General features: G+C 42.9%; 1 protein-coding gene across 1 annotated transcript; it reads left to right on the top strand.

The window, feature by feature from the left end:
* The first annotated feature begins 8,256 nt into the window (after positions 1-8,256).
* Positions 8,257-22,288, top strand: TTC34 (tetratricopeptide repeat domain 34). Its single transcript, XM_074161778.1, has 8 exons — positions 8,257-8,591; positions 9,003-9,788; positions 11,212-11,437; positions 12,399-12,591; positions 16,307-16,473; positions 17,283-17,550; positions 17,810-18,024; positions 21,770-22,288. The coding sequence occupies exons 1-8, from the start codon at positions 8,257-8,259 to the stop codon at positions 22,286-22,288; spliced, it is 2,709 nt and encodes a 902-aa protein (XP_074017879.1).
* Positions 22,289-27,563: the final 5,275 nt, after the last annotated feature.

Below are 27,563 nucleotides of genomic sequence, written 5' to 3'. Positions count from 1 at the left end.
AAAGAGATCCTTCAGCAGGGCTGCGTGCTCGGCACTAGGTGTCAGAGTTCTCCTGGCATTTACGGGTTACTTTAAACAATGCACTTTCATTTTATCTGCATCTTGCTTTTTTTATGATGATTATTATTCTGCTGTAGCATGAATGCCTCCAAGAAGAGGAAGTTTCAGTTAGGATGCTGAAACCCTAAGCTGTAGTTTTATGGCTTTAAATTAACATATAGAGATTCGCTCCAGGTACCGTAACAAAATCAACATCCAGCCATGCTATCTGATTACACGAGCTGATAAAGAATTCATGAAACATAGCACAGGAAGCTCTCTCTTTGCTGGCTGCCGTTCCGCAGGGCAGTGCCCCTTGTGAGGAAGTGATGGGGGCCAGTGGCAGAGGAGATAAAACACACTGAGCTGGATCCTCAGCTGGTGTAAATCAGCCATGCTTCACTGGCTGGGCCATCGCTTGGGCCATGCTGGGACTTGAGACTTGGTTGCCACTCTTGGCTCATGCAACAATTCATTCCCCTTTCAGCATTTTCTGTCTTTTCTTTGGGAAAGTTACACACTAACCTACAAGTACTTTAGTTTCTCAGCTGTTCCCTTCTTCTGCCATCATCATCTCAGCTGGTAAACTACCCAAACAGATGTCTTCTGTGTCTGCATTTGTGAAGTATGTGAAAAGTCTTCTCAAGGTATCTGAGGAAAACGGATAAATTGCCAGCATCCGATCTCATCTGGCTATTAAGAGATCAGGTAAATCACCAAATACTTTATGCAAGCTTCCTCCCTTTTCGGGTGAGCCCTGAACTATATGGACTAATTCTAGCAGGGAGCAGCTAGTTCTGTTCCAAACACACTCAGCTCTGGGCTTCTGCAGACTCAAAAACACAACAGGACTGTCAAAGTGAGACCTGGGTTATCTTCTCAGTTCAACAGACAACTACCGCACAAGGTGGATAGTATCTCTGGGGTCAAAGCTACACAAACAAACTCTCAGAACTAAAAAGATGGTTTTACTGTTGTCAGCAGCCAAGCTGACTTGAACAGGGCTGGAATACAGCGTTCAGCACAGAGTGATTCGGTGCCGTGTTTCATTTTTGGGAGGCAGGACAGTTGCAAACACAAAACCCAAGGCACTCTGGAAGGCATTAGAGGTGTTCTGCGTTATTATAAATTACACAAGCTCTTAAGAAAAATTTTTTGCTAAATTCCTAGTTTTGAAAGGAAGCTGCTCCTGCAGTGTAAGATCTCGCTCAACTTCCAGAGCCAGAAACACAACTCTCCTCAGCTCCACAGAGTTCACTCAACTTCACTCTCCAGCTTAACAACTCAAAGCCTGCCCTGCCTGAGGTGGGAATTTTCAGAGTTTTACACATCCTTACAAACTACCTTGAATTAATAAGGGCTAGTGATGTGCCAGCAGATAAACGTATTTACTTTTTCTTTTTTATTTCTTTTTTTTGTTTTCTTTTTCCCCCATAGACAAAGATTTTGATTTTGCATGTTTGAGTTTGAGCGCCCCCCCCATTAACTCCTTCGTTCTGTCTATAAGTCAGGACTTTGCAAGCAGTCACTCGAGGCAAATTCTGCATGCTGAACTCACAAGCCTCAAAAGGTAGCAGCTTCCTGCTTTTGTGTTAGCCCCAGTTGATCACACAAAATAAAAAATAATTTAAAGAAGAGATTTCCAAATATGTCAATTTCTATCCTTACAAACAGTGCACTGGTACCCTCTGCTGGTAACGGCTTGTCACGGCAGAAGGACAGGCATTTTATTACCAGTAACGAGAGTTGCATCAAGGTTGTAACACGTTTTAAGTTTAATTTTGTGCAAGCATATATTTCTTTACACATCATAACAATGACCATCTTTATCATGAAGGAGAGAACTCCTAGATAGTGGAATAAGGAAGCCAGCCTGATTTTTGGATCAAACCTGCAGTGAAACGAGTTTTGTCAGATTCCAAATCTCCCAATCTCCCATCACAGATGTTCTGCAGCCACATCACAGAAAACTGTCTGCTTTCAGGGTAGAATACAGGCAGTATTCTATCCTGGAGCAGGACCAACAATACCCAAACCATCCCAAATCTAACCCATTCCTAAAATCGCTGGTGACAGACATTCCACAACCTCCTTGGACAATGTGTTCTCATGTTACAACAAAACTCCTATTGCCTTTCATCAAATGATTGATTCTCGATCAAGTGAGAAGTGCTCTTGGCAAACTAACGTGGAATAATTCCCAGACACCCACAATTAATGCTGTTCAGGAAGCCAAGCTCAGCCCTCATGTCCCAAACGGTGCCAATGGTCCAAACAGTTTGCCTGAAGCACAGAATACAAGTGGAATCAAATCAAATCACAGCAAAGGGGGCCTGGAAACAACAGGATTAAGCAAGACTTGCTATCAAAACTAGACTCGTGGCATTTTGGTTGACCATGCTGGAATTTGGGCTTTCCTAGTATCTATTTAACAGAACTATTTGGTACCAGACAGGGAGGAGAAGGGCAGTTCCCCTCAGAACGCCGACAGAGCCTCCTGCAGAAACACCACCGGCTTGTGAAAGGGAGCACAGATACCTGGAGGAGAGTGTGCGCACACATGTGCGTGTGTGTATGTGTGCACACACGAGTGTTTCACCCCCATAGCCCAGGTACAAGCCCAGTGCTGCACCAGGGAACAGTGCTGAAAAAACATGCTCATCTGACTTCATTAATCTAACTCTTGCTCATGTATCAAAGTGCAGCACATTTTCTTGTAAAAATGATTAAGCTGCTAATTAAGCTGTTTATAACTTGTTTCCCTGGTTGCTAATGATAATTAACATGCAAATTAGCTCAGGGAAGAGAGGCACAGGGGTCCTCAGTTCATTACCAAGTTAATTACTGTTTGCATACTTAAACATAACAGTTATAAATGGTGGCATTTAATGTAATGGCCAAGATGATAATTATACCAACGACATTTTGAAAAGTCATTTCACTGTGTGCCATTTTTCTGGGTGATTAATGTTCCCATGGCTGGTTGATAAACTTAGTTCAAACCACTATGAGTTGGAAACTTAGTGTAACCAAATAAGTTATCCCTTAACAACGTTTTCTTATCCCTGTTTGTAAAGTAGGGTTATAGAGGAAATAAAGAGGAAATAAAAGCAGTAAGTTTCAATATTAACAGAGGAAGAATAAAGCAGGCTGGTTAAAGCTGTTTAATTTGAGTTGGCAGTGTCTCTACTGAGATGTTGTAACAGCTTCCTTCTTTATACCTCAGGGTTTGTTATTCTTCATATTACAGCAGTGCTGGGAGATCACTTCTGAGATTCAGCCCATCGGACTCATCATACCAGACAACATCCTTGGCCTCAAAAGCTTATAACCTAAATAAACATGGCAAACAACGTATCACAAACCTGAAATTTGATAATGGCCATTTTGCACTGGGAAGAAAGGAAGCAGAGAGCCTGGTTATTTTTTTGGACCACCACTTGCTTGGTGTATTGAGGACTTTGTTCAAGCAAACCTGTTCTGACGACTCCCTCACTGGACAAAAAGTTGCTGAGCTCATTGAAAATCAGCCTGGCTGGCTATTAGGGTGGAAGAGATGTGAAATCTAGTGTATGGTGTTTTGCTATTGAGAGACTAGCCTTGCTCCCCGATTATACATGGCACAACTGCTATTGATTTCAGCAGTTTCCATGTAGAAAATCTCGTATTTGCAAAGCCGGGCTGGGAAATGCTAGTGAAATAATTGAGAGCAGGAGGTTTCAGCCAGAAATTTCTGCCCTTGGGCCTTTGCATCAGAGGATGTGGCATCAGAGGGGAGGAGAGGCGTTGGCTCATGAGTGTCAGGGAAACACAGATGACACTTTATTAAGGCATAGTCTTGGTACACACACTCTGGAAGCGGACTAACTTCTAACTGCTTTAAGGGAATTTTTCCTTCTCAGGTCTCAGACAATGCAATGTTTGGCTTGTCCTCTTCAGTTACAACAATTGTTTTTCAACTGAACACAAGCTTATTAAAGGTAATTATTACTGAGGGTCATACACATCAAACCTACAGGAGCAGACAAGGAAAACTGAAACCTTGCAGAAGACTGAACCCCTCACAGGTATTCAAGGACCACATGCAGGTTCAGCCACTAAACTTCAAAGTTACTATTACTCCTTGGAAACACTTCAGTCACATCATGAACCTTTTGTTCAAAATCAAGCACACCTATCTGTCTGACGAGTAAGCAGATCCACTTTACTGCCTCATACAGAGAGGTGCTTCAGGACTCCCAGCACAAGAACTGATTAAATTATGCGATTGCGCTGCCGAATCCCACAGTTAAATCATAGACAGTAACTGAGACAGCAAAGTATGTGTGTGGTGACCTTCGGGGGGTTTCTGCTGTTACTGCTTTAACCTCTAGAAAGTAAACAAAGGGATTATTTCTTTCTCTAATGGAGCGACAACCTTTTTCTTGTAATCCTGCTCAAGTGCATCTTAATCCTACTTTTTATCAAGGAGCCCTGCAATCCTTTATATTATCATCCTTATTGGGGTGAACACTGATGAAAACAGTCCAGTGCATAAAGAGATCATTTTGGCTTACGGGGACCATATACCTTTATGCACACAGAGAGCACCAGGATGTTTAATGTATTAACACATCTATATTTAAGCCAGGTCAAGTCAAGTGAAAAATTAAGATAGCCACTTCCTCAAGGCCTTACTGAGAAGCTTGAGCAAAGGGGTAAATTTTGTAATATTCAACCAGATCCAGAGTAACTGGGTCAGACCACAAAATGACAAGGCTCACACTTCTTCCCTGACCTACGCCACCTCTCACCCACATGTTTCAGAGCTCTTCACAAACACTGATTTAATCACCTTATAGTTTCCCTAGGATGTGTTATACTTCTGTGATTATCTGGGGTGCAGAAAGGTTTGAGCAAACAGCAGTCTGTCACAGTGTACAAAGAACAGCGTGTAAAAGGCTGGCTGAGAACGTGAACATCCAGAAAAGAAATGTCTCCCATATGCTCTCCTACAAGAGAACATTAGGAAGTAGATCTGTAAATAACAAAGCATAGAGATCTCCACTTGAAATCTGCTGTTATAACCCAAAGGAACAGCAGCAGCTGTGGTCTTGGGGATACAGTGCCAGGGGTGCAGATTTCCCTCACCAGAGAAGAATATCCCCACTCAGTTTGACAACAGAGTCACCAGCAGCCTAACTCTCCTGGCAGACCATGGGTGTGGAACTAAATACGCCTAGGGATGAAATTCCATCATGTGGCTTAGCGGCTCAGTACATCACCAGAGCTTCTTGACTTCAGTGCTGTGGGCAGTCACTCACCCAGCCTGTATAATTTAGCACAAGCTATCTTCCTTCACTAGCCTGCATGCTTACACCAGCCTCAACAACAGCACAATTTGGTGTCTGCTCCCCAACCCAGGTACAGCTCAGAGTGAAGAATGTTAGTCAAATAAATCAAAGATATTTTTTGCCAGTTACTAATTATCTACTCCATTACTCTCCTTCCTACCAAAGTTCATTATCTTCTTTTTTAAGCCAAGTTTTCTGTACCAAATGCACATATTACTGGTTTCTCACCCTAAGTCCTAGCTACACCTAGCATTTAAAAGCCCCAAGGGAAGGGACTTGTTACACACACTGTAGGCACCAAGATCCTTTAAAAGAAACAAGTGCAAGATTTCTCAGTCATGTCTCTTCGAAAAGGATTACTGCAGACATGTTTTAGTACATCTCCTGCTTTGCAAAGCCCCCCACTTGCTGTGCTGTGTTTACTCCCTGCCCACCCACCTCCCTTTAAAAATTTATCAGTAATCAAAGACATCATGAGGAGCTATCGTATTATACTTAATATTTCATGAGTGTGTAGCATACCTAATATTTAATGTTTAGATAAACATCTCCACACTTTCCCCCTGCCACACACATGTTTTTATGATCCTAGAAACAGGGCTTGCCATATTCGCCCCACAAGACAAACAGCAAATTTTCTGGTGGCTTGAGAAAAATGTCAGGAGCCAGGGCCTCTAAGTTACATTGCTGGTTCTACCGCTTATAACAACAGGTTTTCACACTGGGCTCTATTCATACACCTCAGGTATCACACCAGGCCACAGTACTTTCCACCAGAAAGATACTCTCTTTTTCCATCAGCACCAAACTCCTGTAGATGCTGTTCCTCCTACTCCTTTGAGGACTGAAGTTAGGAACCTGAATTAATCTAAGCTTAAGTTTGATGAACAACTTTAAATTGGCTGTATTCATGCCACCCGCTATATAACCTTAAGTCAACAAAATTATTTCTTCATGTTGCTGCTACCTTTCCACATACAAGTTGTAACAACATCCCTTAAACCATCCCTGTATAGCAATGAGCACATCAGATTCTTAACTAGACTGGGACTCTTTATGCTAGAAATGATGAATGGAGGACACTGGCATCCTCCACGTTCTTTGTATCTACAAGGCAAAAGATGGCTGGAAGCAACTTCCACACCACTCAGTCATGCAGCAAAGTCAAATTATGGGTAATGATTTTCGCAGCCTGGACCACAATCCATTGAAGGCACCAGACTCGTTTTTATTCCCACAAGCTGTGCTTGAACCTCGGCGGAGGGGCCAAAAGGCACAGGCATTTGATCAGCCCACCTCCTTTTAATGTGATTTCTATTTCAGAACCGTTCCTTTTTATGCCCTCAAGTCTTTCTTGGTAATATCACCTGTGGCCTGATGTGACAGCAATGCTAAATTATATCATGATGGCTAATTAGGGTAATTAAAATGAAAGTAATCAAATCAAAGTAATAGGCAAACTCTTTAATAAAAAAGCAAAAGGTCTCTATTAATCATAAAGAGTTTTTTCTCTTTTGAATGTCAAAGAACGTGGATAAGGAGAAGGCTGGACTTCAGAAATGGCCCTGGCTTAAAAGAACATCAGGGCTCTAAACACTCCTAAAGACACAAGCGATTTACTGCTAAAAACATTTTTTATTATTAAAAAAAATAAGGTTAAAATCACAGGCTCCGCCACACGCGGAGTTTGCTGGTTTTGGTAACTAATTAATTCACTTTCTCTAGTCCTGCCGAGACGGCAGGGGCCCGGTTCACCCTCCCTGAGGTGAAGGTCCCTTTCCCGCCCTCCCTCCCAGCGCCATGTCCCCCGCGGCGGGACGGCCTGGCCGGGCCCGCACCGCCGGGCCCAACGGCGGCAGGGCCGGGGGCCCGGGGCCGAAACCACGGCCCGAGCCGCGGGTTTCCTAACAGGCCGCGGGGCGAGGCAGCCCCCGGCGCCGGCGGGCAGGCGGACAGCATGGCTCCCCGCCGCCGCGCAGGCCTGAGGTGGCTCCCCGCCAGTGTTTGCGGTCTCCAGGCAACGGGGCGCCCGGCCCCCCGCTCCCCGTCCCGTCCACGGCTGCCATCGCCTCGCCTCACCTCAGCTCAGTTCGCCTCACGTCGCCTCAGCTCAGCCCGGCTCGCCTCGCCTCAGGAGCTCCCCGGCGGGAGAAGGCCGCGCTGGGGTCCCCTCACAGGCCCGCGGCGGACCTCGCTGAGGCCCCGCTCTCAGGTATTTGTGCTCTCCGCCGCGCAGCCGCGCCCCGCCGGCCACCTCCGGCGCTCCGGAGGGGCCCGCACCGGGAGGGATAGGCCCCAGGTGTGTGAGGACAGGCTCTGGAGCTCAGGTGCTGTCCTAGCCCTAAATCCCATCTATCTCACTGACTCCTGAGGTGGAAACAGGGAGAAAGTGCGTGTTTTCTTCTACCTTTCCTGACTCTCCAAGGCAAAAGAGGAAAGGCAAGTGGTGGGCAAAGTATCGAGCTGCTGTTCTGTCTCCTCTGTGTCCACCACCAGCACTGACATACCATCTGATGATTAAAAATGTATCAAAATGACATCTCGGCCAGGGAGGGCAAAGCCCAGCAGGCCCCGCAGCCCTACATCAGTGGGGCAAGGAACACTGACAAGGTTGTGTGGCTGCTTTCTAGCCAATGTTACATGGCAGTGGACTAAGAACCTCTGTGGTGTTTCTTCTCCTGGCTTTGCTCCCCGATAAGCCTGTCAGTGACAAAACACTGGCTTTTCACAGGACCTAGGCTTTCTTGTGGCTGTCAGTAGGAAAGCTGCCCCCCAAGCAAAAAAAACTGTGCTCCACCGCCCCTCACATTGCTGATCTTCTGTTTTACAGGCAGGAACCAAATTACATGTGTGATGCTGCTTGGTGAAGATAAAAGTGCAGAAAATGTCACCTCAGGAGCTTGCTGCACTGCTCTGCAAAGAAGGGGACCACCATCTTGCGCAGCAGGAGTTACCAATAGCCACTGCTTTCTACACGGCTGCCTTCAGCTGCAGTGCCCCCACAGCAGTACAGAAGGTGAACTCCCTAGACAAAGGGCTCTGGGAAAAAGTGATAGCCACTCTGGAGATGTGGTGCAAAGGCAAGAGTCAGATTCCCAAGATCCAGAGCAAGAACTTGGCTGTTGTCTCCCTCAGTGTGGGAATAGCTGCCATCTTTCTCTCCACTTTAAGTCCTGAAAATGTGGTGTCCACAATATATAAACTGGAGACCCTACTCAGGCGAGGATGCTCTGAGAAGGTGGTGAGTAAATGCAATACCCTGCTCAAGGCCAACCCAGAGTATTCAATGGAACTCCTGCTGCTGAGGGCGTTGGCATGGGTGCTGTCAGGAACACAACTTAAGAAGGGAGTTGTGGACTATGTCCAGGCCTTTGTGATGGATCGGGCCGAGGCAGTGGCCTATGTGTGTACCAGGCAAAGGGAACACCTGCCACAGGTCACCCAGGCCTTCTCAAATTATCTCTCAACATATGCAAAGGAAAGCCCAGATTGCAGTTCCTTGGACCAGTGGCTGGGCAACTGCTACGACTTCCTGTCTGCAGTGGCACCGGATGATATCTGTGTTTGCAGGGCGCAGGCAGCTTACCTCTTTAAAAAAAGCAAATTTGAGGAGTGCGTGGCAGTTTGTAGCAAGGCCCTCAAGGGCTTCTCCGCTGATAATAATCTCAGAGATGAGAACGCTTTGGGTCTGCTCTTGGAACGGGCTGCTGCATATTTCTTCTTGGGTGGACGGATGCAGGAAATGATGCGGGATTTAGGAGAAGCCTTTGCAGCAACCCCTGCCCAGGCAATGAAACACTTCGAAGAGCTTTTCTCACCACATGACACCGAGAGGATTGAAGAACAGGCTAGAACTGTCCTGGAGGTGAAATTTGCAGCGTACAGGGAGGCTGTGCGTACTCGGACTGAACTCAGAGGCAATCGTGGTACTGAACTACTCCCTTCTGTCATCCAGACAGTCCAGTTCCTCCTTCAGGTCTCCCCAGGGTCCAAACGTGAGCTCAGTGTTCGGCTCGCAGACTGCCATCTCCTGCATGGACATATCAGAACTGCTCTGGATATCTGTGACCACCTCTTGGCAGAAGAGCAGAAAACTTACTGCAATACTCTCTTAGCATTGCGAGGATTCTGCTCCCTCCACGCTCATGACCATCAGCAAGCCCTGCAAGATTTCCAAAAAGTCATTGAGCATGATTCCCCCCATCCCAACAGCTGTATTAAAGCCTTATGTGGGCGAGGACTTATCCGGATTTCTGGTGGCAGCCATTACTTGACAGCCCTGGATTATATCACAGCTTGCCAGCTAAAGCTGGAAGAAACCATCTTCACAATAAAGTCCTACGTGCCGTGGAACCAAAGAGGACTGCTGCTAAAAGTTCTGCAAGAAGAAGGACAGCAGATGCTCCAGAAGAAGAGGTACCCAGGAGGCAGTTCAGCTTTGAGGGCAGAAAAAGAAACTGGGCTGTGCAGATTCCTAACAGAAAGAGAGCAGCTTGAGAAGCAGGGAGGGTACTTGCTTCAGATAACTGAGAAAAGGATATAGACCTGTTTAACGTTCCTAATAAACATAATGGGGTGAAATAAAACTGCATAGCTGTGGCTGTTCCAGCAAAATACTGTTTTGCTGGTCTGTCAGAATGTGGTAGGATCCACGTAGCCAAATCAGCTCAATCTTTTTGTGGAAGGTAATCCATAATATACCAATTGGCCTAAGCTAGGAGTGAGCAAAATGCTAGAGGGAATATGACAGAGATTGCTCATCAAAGTAGTATCTCTATTAGTTTTTTATTTCTTCCAACACAAAACAAGCTGCTATTTAAACGTAAAAGTTTCAGTGTTTCATTTTCGAAGTATTGTCCGATACCACCCCAGGAAGTCTTCCGTTTGCTCCAAAACTGGATTTTTATCTTACTTTCTCAGTTTTTTCTGCAAGTGAAATACTAATATTTATGGGGAAAAACTGAAAATTTGAAGTGGGAAATAGCACGTGAAAGTTCATCTCAGGTGGCTGCTCTTTACAACTGATACCCACTTTTATTTAGTTTCTTAATAATTTTAGTGTTATTATGGTCTTTTTCTTCAGCTGCATGATGCTCGTTTCCCACCCGGTACTTGGGGCCTGCTCTCCAGTGGTATGACTGAAGGACAGAAGAACATGCTCACTCATTCAGTGTTGCACTGGCAGATCAGGGCACAGCCACGGGCCCCCTTAGACACAGGTCACTGCTGCTAAAACAAGAAGCTGCCTATTAACACAGCTCTTCCCAGTCCATGCAAATTTTAACAGAATCACAGAATCACAGAATATTTTTGGTTGGATGGGACCTTTGAGATCATCGAGTCCAACCAACAAAACAAAACAAAAAAAACCAAAAAAAAACAAACAAAAAAACCCACACCCAAAAAATCCCAGAACACCAACACCAAAACCAAAACAAAACAAATGCCCACAACCCCACCCCACCCACAAACAGACACAAGCTTTTCATCAGACATACGGCTCTTCATTAGAAATGATCTTTTACTATTTTTTTCACTATCACCGTTCCTTTTTCCTTTTCCCATTGTGGTATCAGCTGCAACCACAGATATGAATCATAATTTGTTAACGTTTCTTTAGAGACACAACTGCTTAAGAGCATGTTTTTATAAAAAAGGATTATGAATATGGAATTAAGTGGTGCTGGACATGGTAAAATGTATCATCCGTTTTGATACTGGACTGATAACCTGCTTCGTAGCTTCCAGGTGAGACAAAGAGGCTCAGTTACTCTTATTAGTATTTTTTCCTTCAAGGTGGTCTTTCTCTTTTTCTTTTTTTCTTTTTTTTTCCCTCCAGAGATGCCCCTGGGGTTTACCAGCTGGCTTCTCTCTTGGTGGAGCTGGATGCTTCCGATGAAGCATCACGGATCCTTTGTGCTGATGCCCTGTACCAGATGGGCCGTGTAGAAGAAGCTCACAAGCTCCTCTCACTAGCACTCTCCAGAAATCCACAAAGGTCTCCCGTCCTGGCTAGACTCGCACTTCTGCAACTGAAGAAAGGTTTCATGTATGATGGCAACCAGGTAAGGAGCACCTGGCTAGCAGAGAGAATGAGAGAGTGGCCAGTGATGGAACAGTGAAGAGGGTCAACAGACCTTTTGGCTGATACGGAAGATGCGTGGCAGAACTTAAGAGGGACTTTCTGTCTGTAGCACAGGCCACACAAAGAGTCCCAGCTAAATACAGCCCATTCATCACATGCTATTTAATGGCACTTTTCATCAGAGACTTTAACGAGGCAGAGCATGACTGAGCATCCTGCCCCTGGTGACAATATTGATGGGATTGGTAATTTTCCCCTAGAGAAAAGTAGGCAGAACTACTACCTAACTGATTATCCTAATGAAGCATTGTAGGGGAGGGTGGGGAAAGAAACAAAACCAGAAGCTTAAACATCAGTCTGCAGTTTTCTGTCTTTAGTGGCTAATGACTTGTGCTTGAAACCGTGAAAGAGATTCCAACGTGCTCATTCTCCTACCGAGGATTACAAAGCTGAATTACCAGGTGCTGCCATCAGAGGGAACTATTGCATTTTTTAAAATCCCATATAAATTCTACTAGCTATAAAGAGAAAGATTTTATTGTCACCACAACTCCCTATGAAAAATATAAACTTTGTATAATTTGCTGCCTTTGGGAAGACTATTAATGAATGACATGAATTTATTAGAGTTCATATGTTGCCCTTGGAATTTGGATTCCTATCTGCAGCTTCTGCTACAAGTTCTAGATGGAACATATGTGACATGTGTCACTGAAAATTTCAAAATGTTTTTGTCCCACCTGCCTGTCAGCACCCAGACACTTGTATCTATAATAAAAATAGAGAAAGTAATAGGGAATGGAGGCAAAGATACTGTACGTCAGGCACTGGGTAAGAGCATACTTATCTCACCAGACAGTAATATTTCCAGCTTTAGCATGACTTCATTTATCTTTCCATACCAATCTTTCTCTTCTGCCTTTTTCTCTCACATTGTTAAGCTGCTAAAGAAAGTGATCAGAATTGGAGATACCTCCTGCCTCCTGCCAATCATGGACATCTTCAAAGACGAAGACAGGAAGCTGATGGAAAGTCACTGCCGTTTCAGAGCGCTGACCGTCTTGAAGGACAGACAGGAGGACACTGACATCAAAGAGGCCATTGCCTACCTTTCCTTTGCCATCATCGCTTCAGGTAGGGTTATCGAGATACTGACAGGAGATTTACTTCTATGGGAAATCAGGTCAGTGGGGAGGCAAGTGGGTCCCACCAGTTCTCATCTCTCATTTTCCCAATGAGAAGATTGAAACAATAGATTTACAAAGGCAGGTGAAAAGCAGGGTAAAATTTGTTTAAAGTAGCAACTCATCTTGGACCATGAAATAGTGCAATTAAACAGCGACTGCAGTTCTTACTGTCCTGTAAATAGCTTATGAACTCCTTGAAATGGGTTGCAAGGGTTCAGTTCAGTTCAGTTCTACAGGGACATCAGCCGCTTTTCTTCACCTGTCCAGAAGACCCAGCGTGTGATTTTGTTCTGTTGTTTGGCACATAAAACCCTCCTGGAGCACATCTGAGGATTATTTTAAATTGCATTTTTCAAACAGTAAAAGTTAAGTTCAGGCAAAGCCACCCTTAGAGGGTCATATCAGCACAGAGAACCCACAATTCCTTCATAACTTGGAAAAGATCTTTAACATCCTGAATCGATCTATTTCCAGCTGGTGGCTTGAAGCTTGCAATCTAATCATTTCCCTGTTTTTCCTGCTCCAGAAATGTAATGTGTAGAGCGTACAGGAAACACAATATATGTCTTCGTTACACTTTACAGTCTTTTGCAGACCTGCTGCCAAACATCAGACTGCGATTACTGTTTGGTTCTTGTAGGTTGCTTCTGAGTAATTGGTCTGTACAAATTGATCTGTAACCATAATTTTTTTCATACATATGGTCACAGATTTTCTCACAAGTACAGCTGTGCTGTTGAACAAACTACATGTTTTAATGTTAGCAGTGCTATCTTCTCAGAGTCATTAGATTATTTTCTTTTCTATGTGCCATGCTTTCCTTCTTTACTGTGGTTTAAAAGACCCTTTTAGGATAAGCAATGAAATGCTGTTCTTCCATTGGTGAAGGAAAAGCAGAACGGCGAGGGCGTTCTTCTGTGCTTAATGTAGGGAGGCTGTTTTATCACAGCAACAGATACATGCTCAAAATACAGAGAAACGTCTCAAGAATATCTTACAGAATTATTTTTCCTTCTATAAAACTTGTTTTTTCAGTAAGTAGCTCTGCACACAGGTGACTGAGGTAAGCCGGAAGCCTGGTGATGTCAAGAGAAGTCAGGGCATTTTGATCCTGTTGTCTAACTGCTAGGTTGGATGACTATATTTTTGGAAATGTTTCCCCAGAGAATTAAACTTGATCTCGAAAGAGATGAGAGCTTCTTTGAAATACAACGGAATTATTTCATAAAGAGATCAAAGCCAAGCTTGTGATAAATGACAGGGGAATTTGGTCCCTGTGAGCAGTTAGTCCTTGAAAGAGTGTGAATGAAGGGACACCTCACAAAATCATCTAGAGGGATGAAATCCCCCTTTCAGAAGAAAGAAGCCTTCCTCCTATTTATTTTGCATAACTTTTAGAGGATGCTAGCTGGTAAGTATTTTGGAAAAGCTACTGAAACAGAGCCAGCTTCAGCCCATTTGAGACAAGCAGTGCAGGAGTAGAAGGCTCCCCTGTTTCAGCCTTAGTTTGTTACATCGATTAGTACCCTGAAAACCTTCCTACCAATAAAATGTATTTGGTACCTCCTGTTTCATCAGAATAAACATACTGTAAATACAGTCATTGCAGCGAGCAACCTGCCTTCCTGTTCCAACACACCAATGAATGTGTAGTTCCAGTGCAAAAGAGTGAATGCACGCGCTTCCATGCCTCATTATCCTGGCTTTTCCTAAGGAGAGAGATCAGGCTAACATGGAAATGCTTCTGGCATGTTCCAAGTAAAACCATGTTCGTATGGCAACCTGCCTTTCACTCTGAGCAAACGTTAGGACAGCAGCATTGAGAAGAAGAGAGATTGGTGTATGAAAATGGGAAAAAAAAAAACCTGTTAATTGCATTGAGATGGTTCCATTTCACAGCCCCTGTGCTCCAGCTTATCAACTCCTCACCTGCTGGAAAAGATGCTTGTTAAGAAATAGATATTGTCTTTATGGGATCCAAGTGATAGAGCTCCAGAGTGATAATCATCTTTGGTACAGAAGTTTTGGAGCATATCAGGAGGGAGAAAAAGCCTCATTATTGTAAAAGAATTGCTAGAAGCCTGCCTGCTGGCTCACCTCTGCAGACAGCTGCAAGACGCCGCGTTTGCTGACCTCCCTATGAAAAAATATTTACAGTGGCACTGATCATTTATCATCCAGTACTGGGATGGCACAGTTATTGATTGCAACCCTGGGCAAATTAAGATCCTTATAAAAATTGCCTTGGAAGGAAGGGGCAGAAAGATATATGTTCTATAACCAGTGAATGAATGAATGGACAGTGATTTTCATTGTCAACTGTCTGTGTTTATTTGGGCAGCGCTTATTTGAAAGCAGAGAAAAAAGAATCTTAGTATCACAAATCCCAGCGCACATTAAGTGTGGCAGTAAATTAGTCAATTCCATCTGGATTACTGTTTTATCCAAAACATGTACCTTTTGACTCCACTTTATTAAAGCAGCCAAATGGCCTTGTGCCTCTATCCTCATGTATCTTCCTCTTAGAGCTTTCTTCTCTCATTTGTGCTGCTCCTATTTCTTCATACTAAAATCTCCCAGGATTCCTTCTAATGAATTGGATCCTAATCCAGCTCAGATCCTGAGATGATGATCATGTCATTGGTAGGGTGCCTCCATTTTTTGCACATTAATGATGTCTATGGAGAAGGGCATGGTGGAGGGGTAGATGTGGAGATATGAAGACATTCCCTTTTGCAGTTGCCTCGTCTTCCTTTTGCTGTTTTCCAGGGCAGCACCACAATGCTGTCTTTTAGAGGTCCCCGTGAAAATGCATGAAGACCTCAGGGCATAATAACAAAGGGTAAAGCTTTCCATACCTCCTAAAAAATTGATAGTAGCAGTTTCATGGCAACTGGCACACAAGGAATGTTTCTGTACTGTCAGCTGGCTGAGTCGAGGTATCCCAGAGAAGGTAGAAAAAAAAGTTGCTTGCATGGGAAGGTTGAGTACTTAATTGCAGGCCACTCCTTTTGCTTCCTTTCGCTGTTCCAGAGGAGACCTACTCTTGCTGAGACCTTGAAGCAATCAGAAAAACAGTCATAGCTGTTTGAAGAGAGACAGTGTTGATCAACATTTATATTTGTTTTTATTAGAAACCAGGAAGCGTTTGAGCTAGTTGAGCAATGTGATTTTATGATTTTCATTCTGTTACCCTTTCCAACCATTCAGTTTTTTATTACAATGTTCTTTTAGCGTGTTTAACTAGACTGAAGACTCTTTGAAGTGGGGCCTGTGTTTTTGGTGTGCCTGGCACAGTGTGGTTCCTGTTCCTGTCTGGAAAGTTAAAGTTGAGTCACAGTAGGACAGTTACAGTTATAAATCAAATTGCAGCCATACAACTACTGTCATCAAAGTTCCCTTTGCTTCTGTAAATCAGTTAGAATTATTTTTTCTTTCTGTAAATATAAATATATATACATCTTTTTAGCTATTTCCAGAACTTTTCATTCCTGCAGTCGCTGTAACCCAACATGTAGGTCTCCGCATCATTCTCACTGAGCCGCTTTGAAGCCCTTTGCTGGGGCTCAGTGGTCTGCGCACACTGGGATTTGCTCTACCCTGGTTTACAGCGGTAGATGTGAGACCTTCCAAGTAAGCACAGCTGCATTTCTCTCTCCCAGGTGGTTATGCTGAAGATTGCCTTCTCATCAGGGCTCGATGTTACGGGCGCCTTGGCCAGAAGAAAACTGCTATTTTTGACTTTAATGCCATCCTAAAGGAGGACCCTAGGAATGTGCAAGCTCTGAGTGGACGAGGATTCATTTACCTTGCTCTGAAGCAGCAGAAGGTATAATCACTATATTGATTTGCCGGTGATTTGGTCAGTGAAGGCTTTTGTTTTGGCTGGGTGTACAAGTAGCCCCCTTGACGTTACTGATTTGCTTTCCCAAGTCTAGAGAGAAGAAGACTAAACCTTAATCATTGATCTTACTGTCACTGCCATGCATTGATTTGCAATGCTGCAAATGCTCCCCTATATTTGATCTCACATTTTCATGACATGATGTGTTAGATGAAATTTAACAATAAGAGGAAAAACAAAGAACAGTTTCAAAGTTTAGTGAGACCCTCTCCATCTGTGAAAAGTTCACGTGTGCAATTAGTGTTACAGTGGACTTTGTAGATTGCAGTGTATCAATGCCTGGAAATCATGGCAGATGTTTGCCGAGTTTATCTGCTCCTAATGTGGTCAATAGCCTTAGACTTACCTGCCCACCACACGGACCCTACACTGAATTGGAAATAGTGCATCTCCAGTTGGGTGTGTGGAATTGTGCTGGTTTATCCTGGCTGAGCCAAATCCTGCTTGCACTTAATCATTCACAGCATCCCTTTCTTGTTGCTGTAAGAATTTTTTTCAATGATAATCTGAGCAGTTCAAAACACTTTGGAAACAGCCATTCGAACCTGTCCTTATGATCTTGTATCAGCTTTGCAAATGGAAAAAATGCAGCACAAGGACAGAGGAGAGCAAAGAGCTTCCAAAGGCATGCAGCTGACTTGTGGGACAGCAGACAACTGAAAGCATCTGAAAGAACACGTTATCAATGCATAGTAATTGCTACAATTTCATTTTTTGGTCTTGTTTTCCCATAGGAGGCAGTGCAAGATCTGATCTCGGCGCTGAAGGTGGAGGCAGGAGAAGTGATCCCAGCAATCCTGTCTTTAAGGCATGAAGCCCAAGGGTTGATCACTCAGTGGCTTCTTCAGCATGGCAGGGCCACACTGACTGAGCTAGTTGCTACTAAAGACCTCTCAAAAGAAGAAACCCTCAGGGATCTTCTCGTGATTGCAAAAGCGCTAATTAAAATTTGCAAAGAGGCACAATGTCACATTTTCTACACAGATGTTTTGATTGTAAATGGTAAGTTCCTATTCTTCTCCTTAGGTGATCAGACTAAGTGAATGAGCAGTAAATTAAAAGAAAGTGAATGTTAAATGGCAAGTGTATTGTTGTGTGGTACTTTTCAAGAGAAGTTTACGAATATTTTGGGAAAGAGTATGAAGCAATTACTACCTTTAGATGTGGACAGGCTACCTAAGTCCTGCTTTAGTAAGTTCTCTTGATGTCTCTTTCTCCCCATGGAATGGGTTACATAGCTTGTACTGGTGTTAACCAACAGGAAGGTATGAAGAGGCCTTCGAGCATCTTCAGGAAGCATTTGGCCACTCTCTTGCTGATGACTTTGCTAGTGCAAGACTCGCTGTCCTGCAGCTGAAGAAGAGCAACGTACCAGGGGCAGCTCGCTCACTCAGCATCCTGGCTAAGAAAGATGAAAAGGAGTTGGGGTTTCTCCTGAACTTCGTAGACACCAAACAGCAGCAGCATCTTGCTCAGGTACAATCCTTTTTTGATGCCACATCTGTGGATTCAGTGGGGAAAGAAATGGGAAGCAATATTAGGCTGCAGAGATTTTCCCTGCCTTATCTTGAACAGAAGTGTGTGGGAAGAGCATTTATCAGATGAACATGAAAAAAATTGGCTTCTTCCTCCAGCCTTCACTTCAGCCAGAACAGGGAGTTGAATCCAAACTTCTTTCATTGCAGTGACCTTGCTTCAGTCTCTAATAATTCATCATTACCACTTCTTACCACTTGGGGGAATTTCTTGTTGGTCTCCCTAGCATGAGACATTGCTTAATCCCAACACTAAAATGCAGGAGATTTAACAAGATCATTGCTCGTGTTGTATTCTGGATGAGTTACGTGGTGCTCAGAGTTGGCTTCTGGGGAAGGGGAGTTTGTGTTTTGTTCGTTTTCTTGGTGAAATAAAACTGAAGGTTCTGATTCAGTCACATTTAAATGCTTCAATCCTTTTTTGCTCTTTTGTGTTACATTTAGAAATTTAAATATATTCACATCTTCATAAAATGACTAGCCTTTGAGTTGGTACTGGTTTTCTTTGCTAGAACTGTTTGACACAAAAATGGCACATTGCTCTAGTCCACCCAAGTATGTGCTTTTCAGTATTTTTTTCAAGTTTTGCCTCCAAAGTGCATCCATCTCTGAGAAAGCATCTCCAATAATAAGACAGGATAAGGTCAGATTGATGGTGAGGAGTTTTAACATTCACTCAAGCATCTGCAATTCTGATTACCCAGAAGCTCCGTGTTCTGAGAATCAGTTTGCTTCCTTTTATTCAATTTGTAGATCGTGTGCGCCCTGGTGAGAAGCTATATTGTTATGCTTTCTCCCAGGTTATAAAACAAACAACATGCTGATGTACTTAATGCATCTTGAGAGGAGTACTTTGTATGTGTTTTAGCAAAACAGCAGGAGGATATAAGTAAACAAGTATTAATTTACCGGTCCCTAGACATACCCCATTACAGAGAAAAGAGCCCCTCTCTTCTGAATAATGTAAAAAGTTCAGTCTTATGGGAAAGAGTTTGAGGACTTTAGAGCCAATTTGCAATCTTTCACTGTATCAAGTTGATAAAGGTACAATCAAGGATGTGTCTATGGAGGCCCTAAGGAGGTGTCTATAAATGAAGATACGGTTTAGAGCTGAATTTCCCTTGCTGCTGCATCACTCGTCTCACAGCTAAGTCCACCCATGCTGCTCTCTGAGAAATCACAGGAGAGATTTGCTTATGCTGGCAATGAAGGAAAAAAAAAAGAGAAGGAAAAAACCAAACTAATTTTTGTACAGCTTAAACTGCACTGATGTATTAGGAACTCACTGGTGCCACAGATTAGTGAAACCTTTAAAACAGGAGTGGCACTTTATTTCTGTCTTTTTTTTTTTTGCAGCTGTGGAACAGGGTCTGGAATAAAACTCCTTACTGGTGGCTTATTTATCATGAAAGATTTCTCTGCCACTTGAGAGAATAGGGGTGGCTGGACTGATTTCAAGACTGGAACTCAATACCAGTGTTGGAAGTAAAATAATTTCTTTCTTTTTAATCTTTAATCTTGTGCTTTTGTTCAACTGAATAAACATTTGGACTCAAGCACCTGAGAGCCTTTTCATATTCTCTAGTCTTCAAAGATTTACTGAGTGTGTTTACTTTTATTACTGATTAGCCCAGAATCACAACATTTTTTTTTTTACATGTATTTTGTGACAAGGGCCTAAGTATGTACTTTGCTGGGGTGGGGGAGGAATTGGTTAATTCACCTGCCTGGTGTCTCAAAGGATTTTCCAGTAGCACTTCCTTTTGCCTGCAAGGTTATTCCAGTGTGTGTGTGTGAAAGGAATTTCTCAGTAAAAGCAGAAAAGGTTAAGACAGAATTAGTGCCCAAAACCCCAACGATGTCCTTACTTTGCCATGGCTCTAACTACACTCTAGCGGAGGGCGTTCTTCCTGCTTCCTCCAGCTCACAAGAGACTGAAGCAAAGAAGAGTTCAGTGGTTTACGTTCAGCCCTCAGTCTCAACAGTCTCCGCAACAAAAGCATTACTGCCACATTGTTTTAGAGTGTTTGGAGATTACAGGCATTATAGAAATGTGTCATAATTACCCTGGAGTCTGGTCTGAAAACCTAAAAATAGTTCTACATATGCTGAATAGGAAAGGGTGGAGGAAGGAGAGCTCCTTGATGTACTGATTTTTTTCATGAAAAACAAAGCAATAAAATTCTTCCACTATTTATAGTCTAAGGGGTCCCATGGTAAGAAATTTGTAAACAACTGGGAGAGCCACATGGGAATAGGAATCTGAAAAATTTATTAAACTGCAAAAGGTCAGAGGAAGGGAGTTTGCTTGCCACTAGTGCAGCTTCAACCCCTCAGTTTCCTATGTCAAAGGCTAAATCATGACCGATTGCTCCTAGCCCGGATCCTCAGAGCTGCTCTCTGTTGGCTGTTGACGTGCCATGGGACATCCAGAGCTGACTCCTATGAAAGGGTCTCAAAATCTGTAAGGGCTGTGTCAGAATTCGGCCACCAGCCCAAGGTGGAAGTTGCCATTCCACATGCCTTCACGGTACGTGGAACCTTAATAGGGTCTGCAGGTAAAGAAGGGAAGACTTGCTCCATACTGTTCTGAAAACATCCAACCCTCTTCCAAATGCTTCTCAGTCTGTCTTCTGGTATTTACTGCTCAGAGACAAGCAGCAATCAATTCTAATCTATGTCAACCAAAATAAAAAGACGAGGCACACAAAGAGACTGGAAGACCTGAGCTGACTGTCAAGCGTGGCTCTGGAGACAGTGACTGGGCTAGCTCAATTTTGGGGAGCCACAAGCATCCAAAGGCAATGTGTGATATCCCATGGAACGAGACCGATGAAAACATTTATCCTGTACTTGAAGTCTCAGCTTGTTCAGCTCAGCCTTCTGTAAGACCTAAGCTGCTCGTGGCAGCCTTGTTTATAACTTAAATATTCGCTCTGTCGCAGCATGTTAAAAGCTTTGTTCATTACCCATAAAGGGAAATAATGAGAAATCCATTTGAGGCAAATAGTTATAATGGAGTTTTCTTTATTGACCTTCATGAACCTAAAAATTATGTGGCTCTTTCTGCTTTCTCTATTTTCTTGTTGTTTTTCCCTGTCAGATCAGGGCAGATAGTTCACTTGCACTTGAGATTAATGCCTAGCAAAGCCATCAGTTGGCCTTTTTTTCCTATAGCTTGGGTAAACTTCAGTAGAGACCAACCCTCATTATTAGCACATGCAAATATTTGTGGGGCAGTACTTAGGGCTGACCATCTATTGACCAGAACATGCAGTTTCCATCTATCTAGTCACCTGTTAGAGAAAACCATGGCAGAAATTTTGTTCCATGAAGGGAACACCATCTACTTTTAGAGTTTAGTCCATTCAGTTTTCAGTTCACATATCATTCCTAAGGCATGTAAACAACTTCAGAAGAAATCTTCCGAGAAAGTTTTAACAAAACATGCAGAAACAAAGAAGAGTGGTTCAGAAACTCGAGATAACAGCAAGTGCCCATTGATCCAAGATTTTTTATATCTGCATGCAAAAAATATGCTGATTATATGTTCTCCGAGTAGATGCAATTTCAACATTTGAAAAAGTATCCAGAATTTCTTCATGTCTGTGTCCACCTGTGGCCAGTCCAGACTAGCTATTTTACTCTTTTTTCACTTCTAATATTAAGTAATTTTCTGTCCACAGGTAGCAGCCCAAGAAGGAAATGCACTGATTAAAGAATGTCACTACGAGAAGGCTCTTGGTTATTACAGCCTAGCTGTCTTGACAAGCAAAGATAATCCAAAGTATCTCAGAAAGAGGGCTGCTTGCCTTACGCACCTGAAAAAATACCACAAAGCTTTAAAAGATATGGAAAAAGTGATCCAGAAGCACGGCCACAACAGCCTTAAAAGACGGGTGGAGGACCACTGCTCACAGGGACATCTGCTGCTGTCAGTGGCTGAGGAAGAAGCAGCAGTGAAGGAGTACATCGAGGCACTGCAGTTAGACGAATCCCTGGCATTGTGCAGCATCGTGAATGGCCCTGGCAGGGAAATTTTAACCAAAACATTTCATAAGATTGCACAATATAATTTTGAAATGCAGCGTTACGAAGAGGCCTGGAAAATCACAGACTATGGTCTTAAGATTGATAAAAATACTGAACTTAAAAAGCTGAAAACAAGACTTAAGCGAGAGGCGTCAAGCTGTAGCATACATTAATTTATCTGTTTGGGGATTTTCCAGTGTCTGATTGCTTTCTGGTTTGTTTGTGAGGCTGGAAGAATGAGGGAAAGATGAGAAGCTCATCATAAATATGCAACGGAGACGGCACTAAACATGGTACAGCAAGATTAGGACTAGAAAGTTTCAGGTAGTGAAACAAAACAAGACAGCTATGAGAAAAAGGCAAATTGCACTATTCAGTATTCTTTGAAGTGATTGTGGATGTATGTAAACCCCTCCTTGTGAAGGACGTGTTCTGTCTGGCTGAACTGAACTAATTCTAACACATCGGTTCCAGGCATAGTGAAGGAAAACATTCAAATAGCTTGTGGTTTATGAATAATAATCATGTATTTCCTTGTTATTTATTTGATTAGCTTTCACGTATACTGTTCAATTAAGTAGCCTTATTTTTATGGGCCAGTTGAAAAGATGAGTCAAAAGGAGCATTTGTAATGTGCTTTATATTTGTGAAGAACCGTATGGGTTACTCTGCCCACATGGCCCACTCCGGAATGGAAGAAACTGCCCTTGTCAGCATCTAGTGGATTTCAATGATCAGCACCGATAGGGGTGAGCAGGAGCCCTACAAATGCCAAGTAAACTGTTTTTCTGTCCCAGGGAACATAGATAATTGGACAACAATAATAACAAAAAAAGGACAATAATATGAAGGATGAGACTCAACAGATGAAACGGCCAATCTAGTGACTAATACTCTGTTATCTGGGCCACACACAGCTATACTCCAGACTTCACCTTGGACGTCCAGATCCCCGTGTCTCGGTTTGCCAGGGCAGATACTGGAGATAATCTCTCAGAGGGGTGTCTAAAGAGCCCACCAAATATCATCTTTCAGACTCCTGGATATTTGTGCACAAAAGACAGCACTGGAACATGAACTAATCAAGAAGTGATCAATGTACAAGTAGGAGGTCGGGGTTGGAGGCAACGGCCAAGGTAGTGACGTGATTGCTCTGCAGTGATTCTCACTCTTTCTCTGTCACCTGTGCAGAACAGCTCGGGGAGTCAACACCTCGCATGCTCTGAAGGGTTTTGCCTGCTGTCACCACCTGTAAGAACAGCTAGACTCAGGGGGCAGTGCAGAGATAGTGCCGATATACCCAGTTTCTGCATGGTTTGGCATTTTGTCTGTGCGCTGGGAGTCTATAGCTTGATTTGGAGGCAGTATTGCCTGTGCTGTGCAGAAAGCAGACAATGAGGTGAGGCCCGAAGCAACAGACTTGTGTATTTGTTTTGACTGCTTGGAGTAAATTTGTCCCAATGTTTTCAGAGTGTGATAATACAACCATGGAGAAAAATAGAAACTACTATTGAAAACAAAGATTAAAGCAATACTGAGAACTGCTCTTCTGCTTTGATTAGGATGAAAGTGAAATGGAACATTTTCTTTTTTTGTTACACTGTTTCCTGAAAGGCAACATTCCAGAGTGAAACTTCATTCAACAGCCACTAAATCAACCCAACAGGCAGTGTTACCATCTCTACTCTTGCATCTTCTTTTCTTCTCCACGTCCTACTTTTTTCTTCCTTAAGAGCACAGGTAAGAGTGGGCTTCTTTCCTTTCAAATTCAAGAAAAGTTACTCTGATTTTAATCCTTGTGATACTGATGAGTACATTTTGCTCCTAATTGGCACCAAGATGCTACAGGATAGTTTCTTTCTAAGCATGAAATTATATCCTTAAACAACTTTTGGCTACAATTGCAAGCTGAAAGAAATAAAATTGCTGATTTTTTCTTCAAATAGTAATCAAGAGATAGGAATTTCTCTGTGTCTCACGCTGAAATTTTTGAGCAGCAGTTGTTTAGAGCTTTGGATTTTTATTTTTTTTTCCCCTTGATTTTTGTTTTGGGTTTTTGATTGACTGGAATAATAAAGCTTTTTACAGCTTCATATTTCTGTACTGTTCGCATTGCCAATTTTAGTTGCAGGTTTGGTTCAGTGTCAGCTGATAGCTTCTTTCTGTAGCAGTTGGATCCCTCTGTGGGTTTTAGAATAGAGTAGTTTTGGATGGAAGGGACCTACAACAATAATATAGTCCAACTGCCACTGACCAAAAGTTAAAGCATATTATTAAGGGCATTGTCCAATTGCCTCTTAAACACTGGGGCATTGACCACCTCTAGGAAGCCTCTTCCAGGCTTCCTAATATCTAGTCTGAGATGTCTATGTCTATATAATATATTCACGTTGTACAGACAATTGAGACAATTTATAGTCTCCTTCACCACAATTAATATTGCTGAAGATGTTATTTAAGCATGGGAACCTAGACATGCAAGGAGCAGACACACAGATGCTCAGCTGCACTCAAGTGAAATAACTTCATTACAGAGAGACTATGAATCTGGTTCTCCTCCCACTTATCCATGCTGACAGATAGGAATAATATCGGTATAAAAACTGTACAAAGAAAGCATCAGGGTTTAAATCAAAAAGAGAAGAAAACAGTCCACAAAGCCTACCGGATTAGTAGCCTCTCTGCTGAGAGCAGCAGTGCCAACTGTCTGAATTTTACTATGTATTTTCTAATGAACTGAGATTTTCTTAAAGCCCCAAGTCTTTCCATTATGTAGAAACAGGATACTCAGCTTTTCTCAGACCACCCGATAGTGGTGGAAAGCACTGGCAAGACAATCTACTTGCCCTCTCTCCCCAGGCAATACTCCATCCATTGGCCTGGGCTGCCTCGTAGCAAGTTTAGAGGGGGGTGGACATGTTTTGGTTTTTTAAGAAATATTTTCTTCTTTACTGCTCTGAGTAGAGTGCATTTATTGCTCCTAAAGAAACTTTCTTTAAAAATAGAGATGACGTGCATCCCTGCAAGATTGCACTAGAGTTATGCTGAGGAAGAATTTGTTTCCATGTGCCTATAGCTGCTGTTTCTTTAAGCACCAGGAAGGCACGGAACTTCTTATCTATTCCTCATGGTCTAGATTAATGGCTGCTTCCCTCAGCATATCCTAACTGTTCTCATCAGCATTTTTATTTGTTTCTTTTATCTTCTCTGTCCTCTTTCTGTGCCCACTAAAATACTGTGATCAAAGTCTTTATCTTTGCCTCTGCCTAAGCTTCTGATTTGTTCTTTATTTCTCCGTTATGTGCTCGCTCTTCCAAATAATTTCTTGGAATATCAAATAGATCTTTCTGATTAGTCACAGTGAGAGGGGTCTGATTAGTGGCGTCACTGCATTATGCACGCCTAGCACAATTTTACACTCGCCACAACCCATTCTGACACTCATTTTCCGGAGCCCTGGGGAGCAGACAGGATTAAACGGGACCCATCTATTTCAGCTCCTGCCCAGCCCATGCACTCAGTGGCCAAAAGCACCCCTGTGCCTGCACGTTCCCGTACCTCCACCACTCCATTGCACTGAGCTTTGCCAGAAGATGGGATCTTTCAAAAAACAACACGCTGCAGTCTGCAGGGAAGAAATCCTCTCCGAGCACCTAGCTTTTTTAACAGACAGTCACCATCACTGGCTTTGGTTATAATTCAGGCTAATTGGGATCTTTCATTCAGTGCTAGAGAGGCCATGAAGACCATTTAAGATGCCTTAATAGGATCACTGCACTTGAGTCTGGCTCTGGCTGGACTGCTGCTCTGTTAAACAAGATATCACAGCAATCAGCAGAGAGGGCATTCTTCTCGCTGGGGAGCTGGCTTTGGCTGCTTTCCTTCCAGCCCAGTCTCCCCTGCCAGCAATAGTTATGCACCAGAAATCTATCAGTATTTATCAACAAACATCTCCCTCCCCTCCAGGCTGATAAATCTCATTCTTATCTGTTGCCATATCCATGTCAGAATCTGGGACCGCTCAGCTGAATCACCTACTTCATTATAGGCATGCCATTTTCTAACAGGATATTGTTCCCACTTCTTCCAGATTGAAGAATCTGGATAGAAAAAAACTGCAGCAGTTATTTCTGTATGTTTCTTTAATGCTAAACTGCAATTCATCAAGACTGGGGCTCTTTCCAAGGGCTTTGAGACATATCCCTCTTTCTGTGCATGCAGCCAACGGTTGAAATTATTTAGAAAAGGACCTGTATTGTAACACCTGGTCCTTGAAAGTCCCTTGCGCAACACGCTTTAGGACTTATTCTTGTGGCATGCTGCTGTAAACATTAGGCAACTGTGAAAAATTCAAGTCTATTTATATAATCAAGAGAAGAATATGGCCTGATAACCTGTGTAAATAGTGCAACTGGATACCCCTTTATTTGTAAGCCAGCTTGACGCTACATTCATTACAAGGAAAGATTAAATACGTGTAGTTTATTCAACGCTGAGCTGTATACAGGGAATATCAAGTATTTCTTTGCTCCCTATGAACTTTGTTCCTTAAAGCGTTCCTCAACCTTAGTAATGCTGCAGTCAGGCTGTAATAATTGCAGAAAGGCTACCCCATTGCATGTTGCCACCAGGAAAGGAATAATGAAAGAAAACTTTGAAATCACAACTGAGAATGTTTCTATTGCCTGCCAGTCTTGGCTCTATGAAGTATTCAACATTCCTTACAAGAAAGTAAAAGGAAAATCAGGTGTGAGAATATTTGCATCACAAATACAGTTACACAGGTAAAGTTTCCTGACCTCATGCTCTGCAGTTCCACTGGCAAAGAACAGCTTAGAAATGATGGCAAATTGTTTAGAATTAAATCTTCAACTGGAAGCTTTTCCTCAGAGTTCAGACAGAGCTAAACTTTGAACTTTTGTGGTCTCAATAGGTTTTATTTCCTTTAAAATCATATCACTCCCATTTATTTTTCCTTTTTCAGTTAGTTATGTGCTCCCAGGTACTAAAAGAATATAAACACTTCAGCCAACTTCAGCAACCCATCAAATGCATTTTTGATGCTGACATATTGCCTGGGAAATCATCTTCCTGACTTTCAGTCTAATTCATTGTGCTTCCCAGATTGAGATCATGGTAGAAATTTGGCTCTGGCTCACAGCCATGCAAACCCAATAACTTTAATGAGTTTCCGTGTGCATAAGTGAGGACATTCCACTTGACTTGCAGAGGCAGATGTTTCACCTTAATGACAGCTAATCTAAAAGCCATTTCTTTTACTATCATTTCCCCATGGAAGATTAACTGTGTTATCATTGCACTGCTTCTGCACCAAGCAATTTCCAATTTGCCAGGGCTCTGAGGAGCCGCTGTCACCATTAATTTAATGTGTGACATGAAGTTATCACTGGCATTATAGTCTGCCTTTGGAGTCCTGGCTATTCCAAT

Source organism: Numenius arquata, chromosome 20 (genome assembly GCF_964106895.1).
Source record: "Numenius arquata chromosome 20, bNumArq3.hap1.1, whole genome shotgun sequence".
In the NCBI taxonomy this organism is placed as follows: domain Eukaryota; kingdom Metazoa; phylum Chordata; class Aves; order Charadriiformes; family Scolopacidae; genus Numenius; species Numenius arquata.
This window is presented reverse-complemented; position numbering and strand designations above follow the sequence as displayed.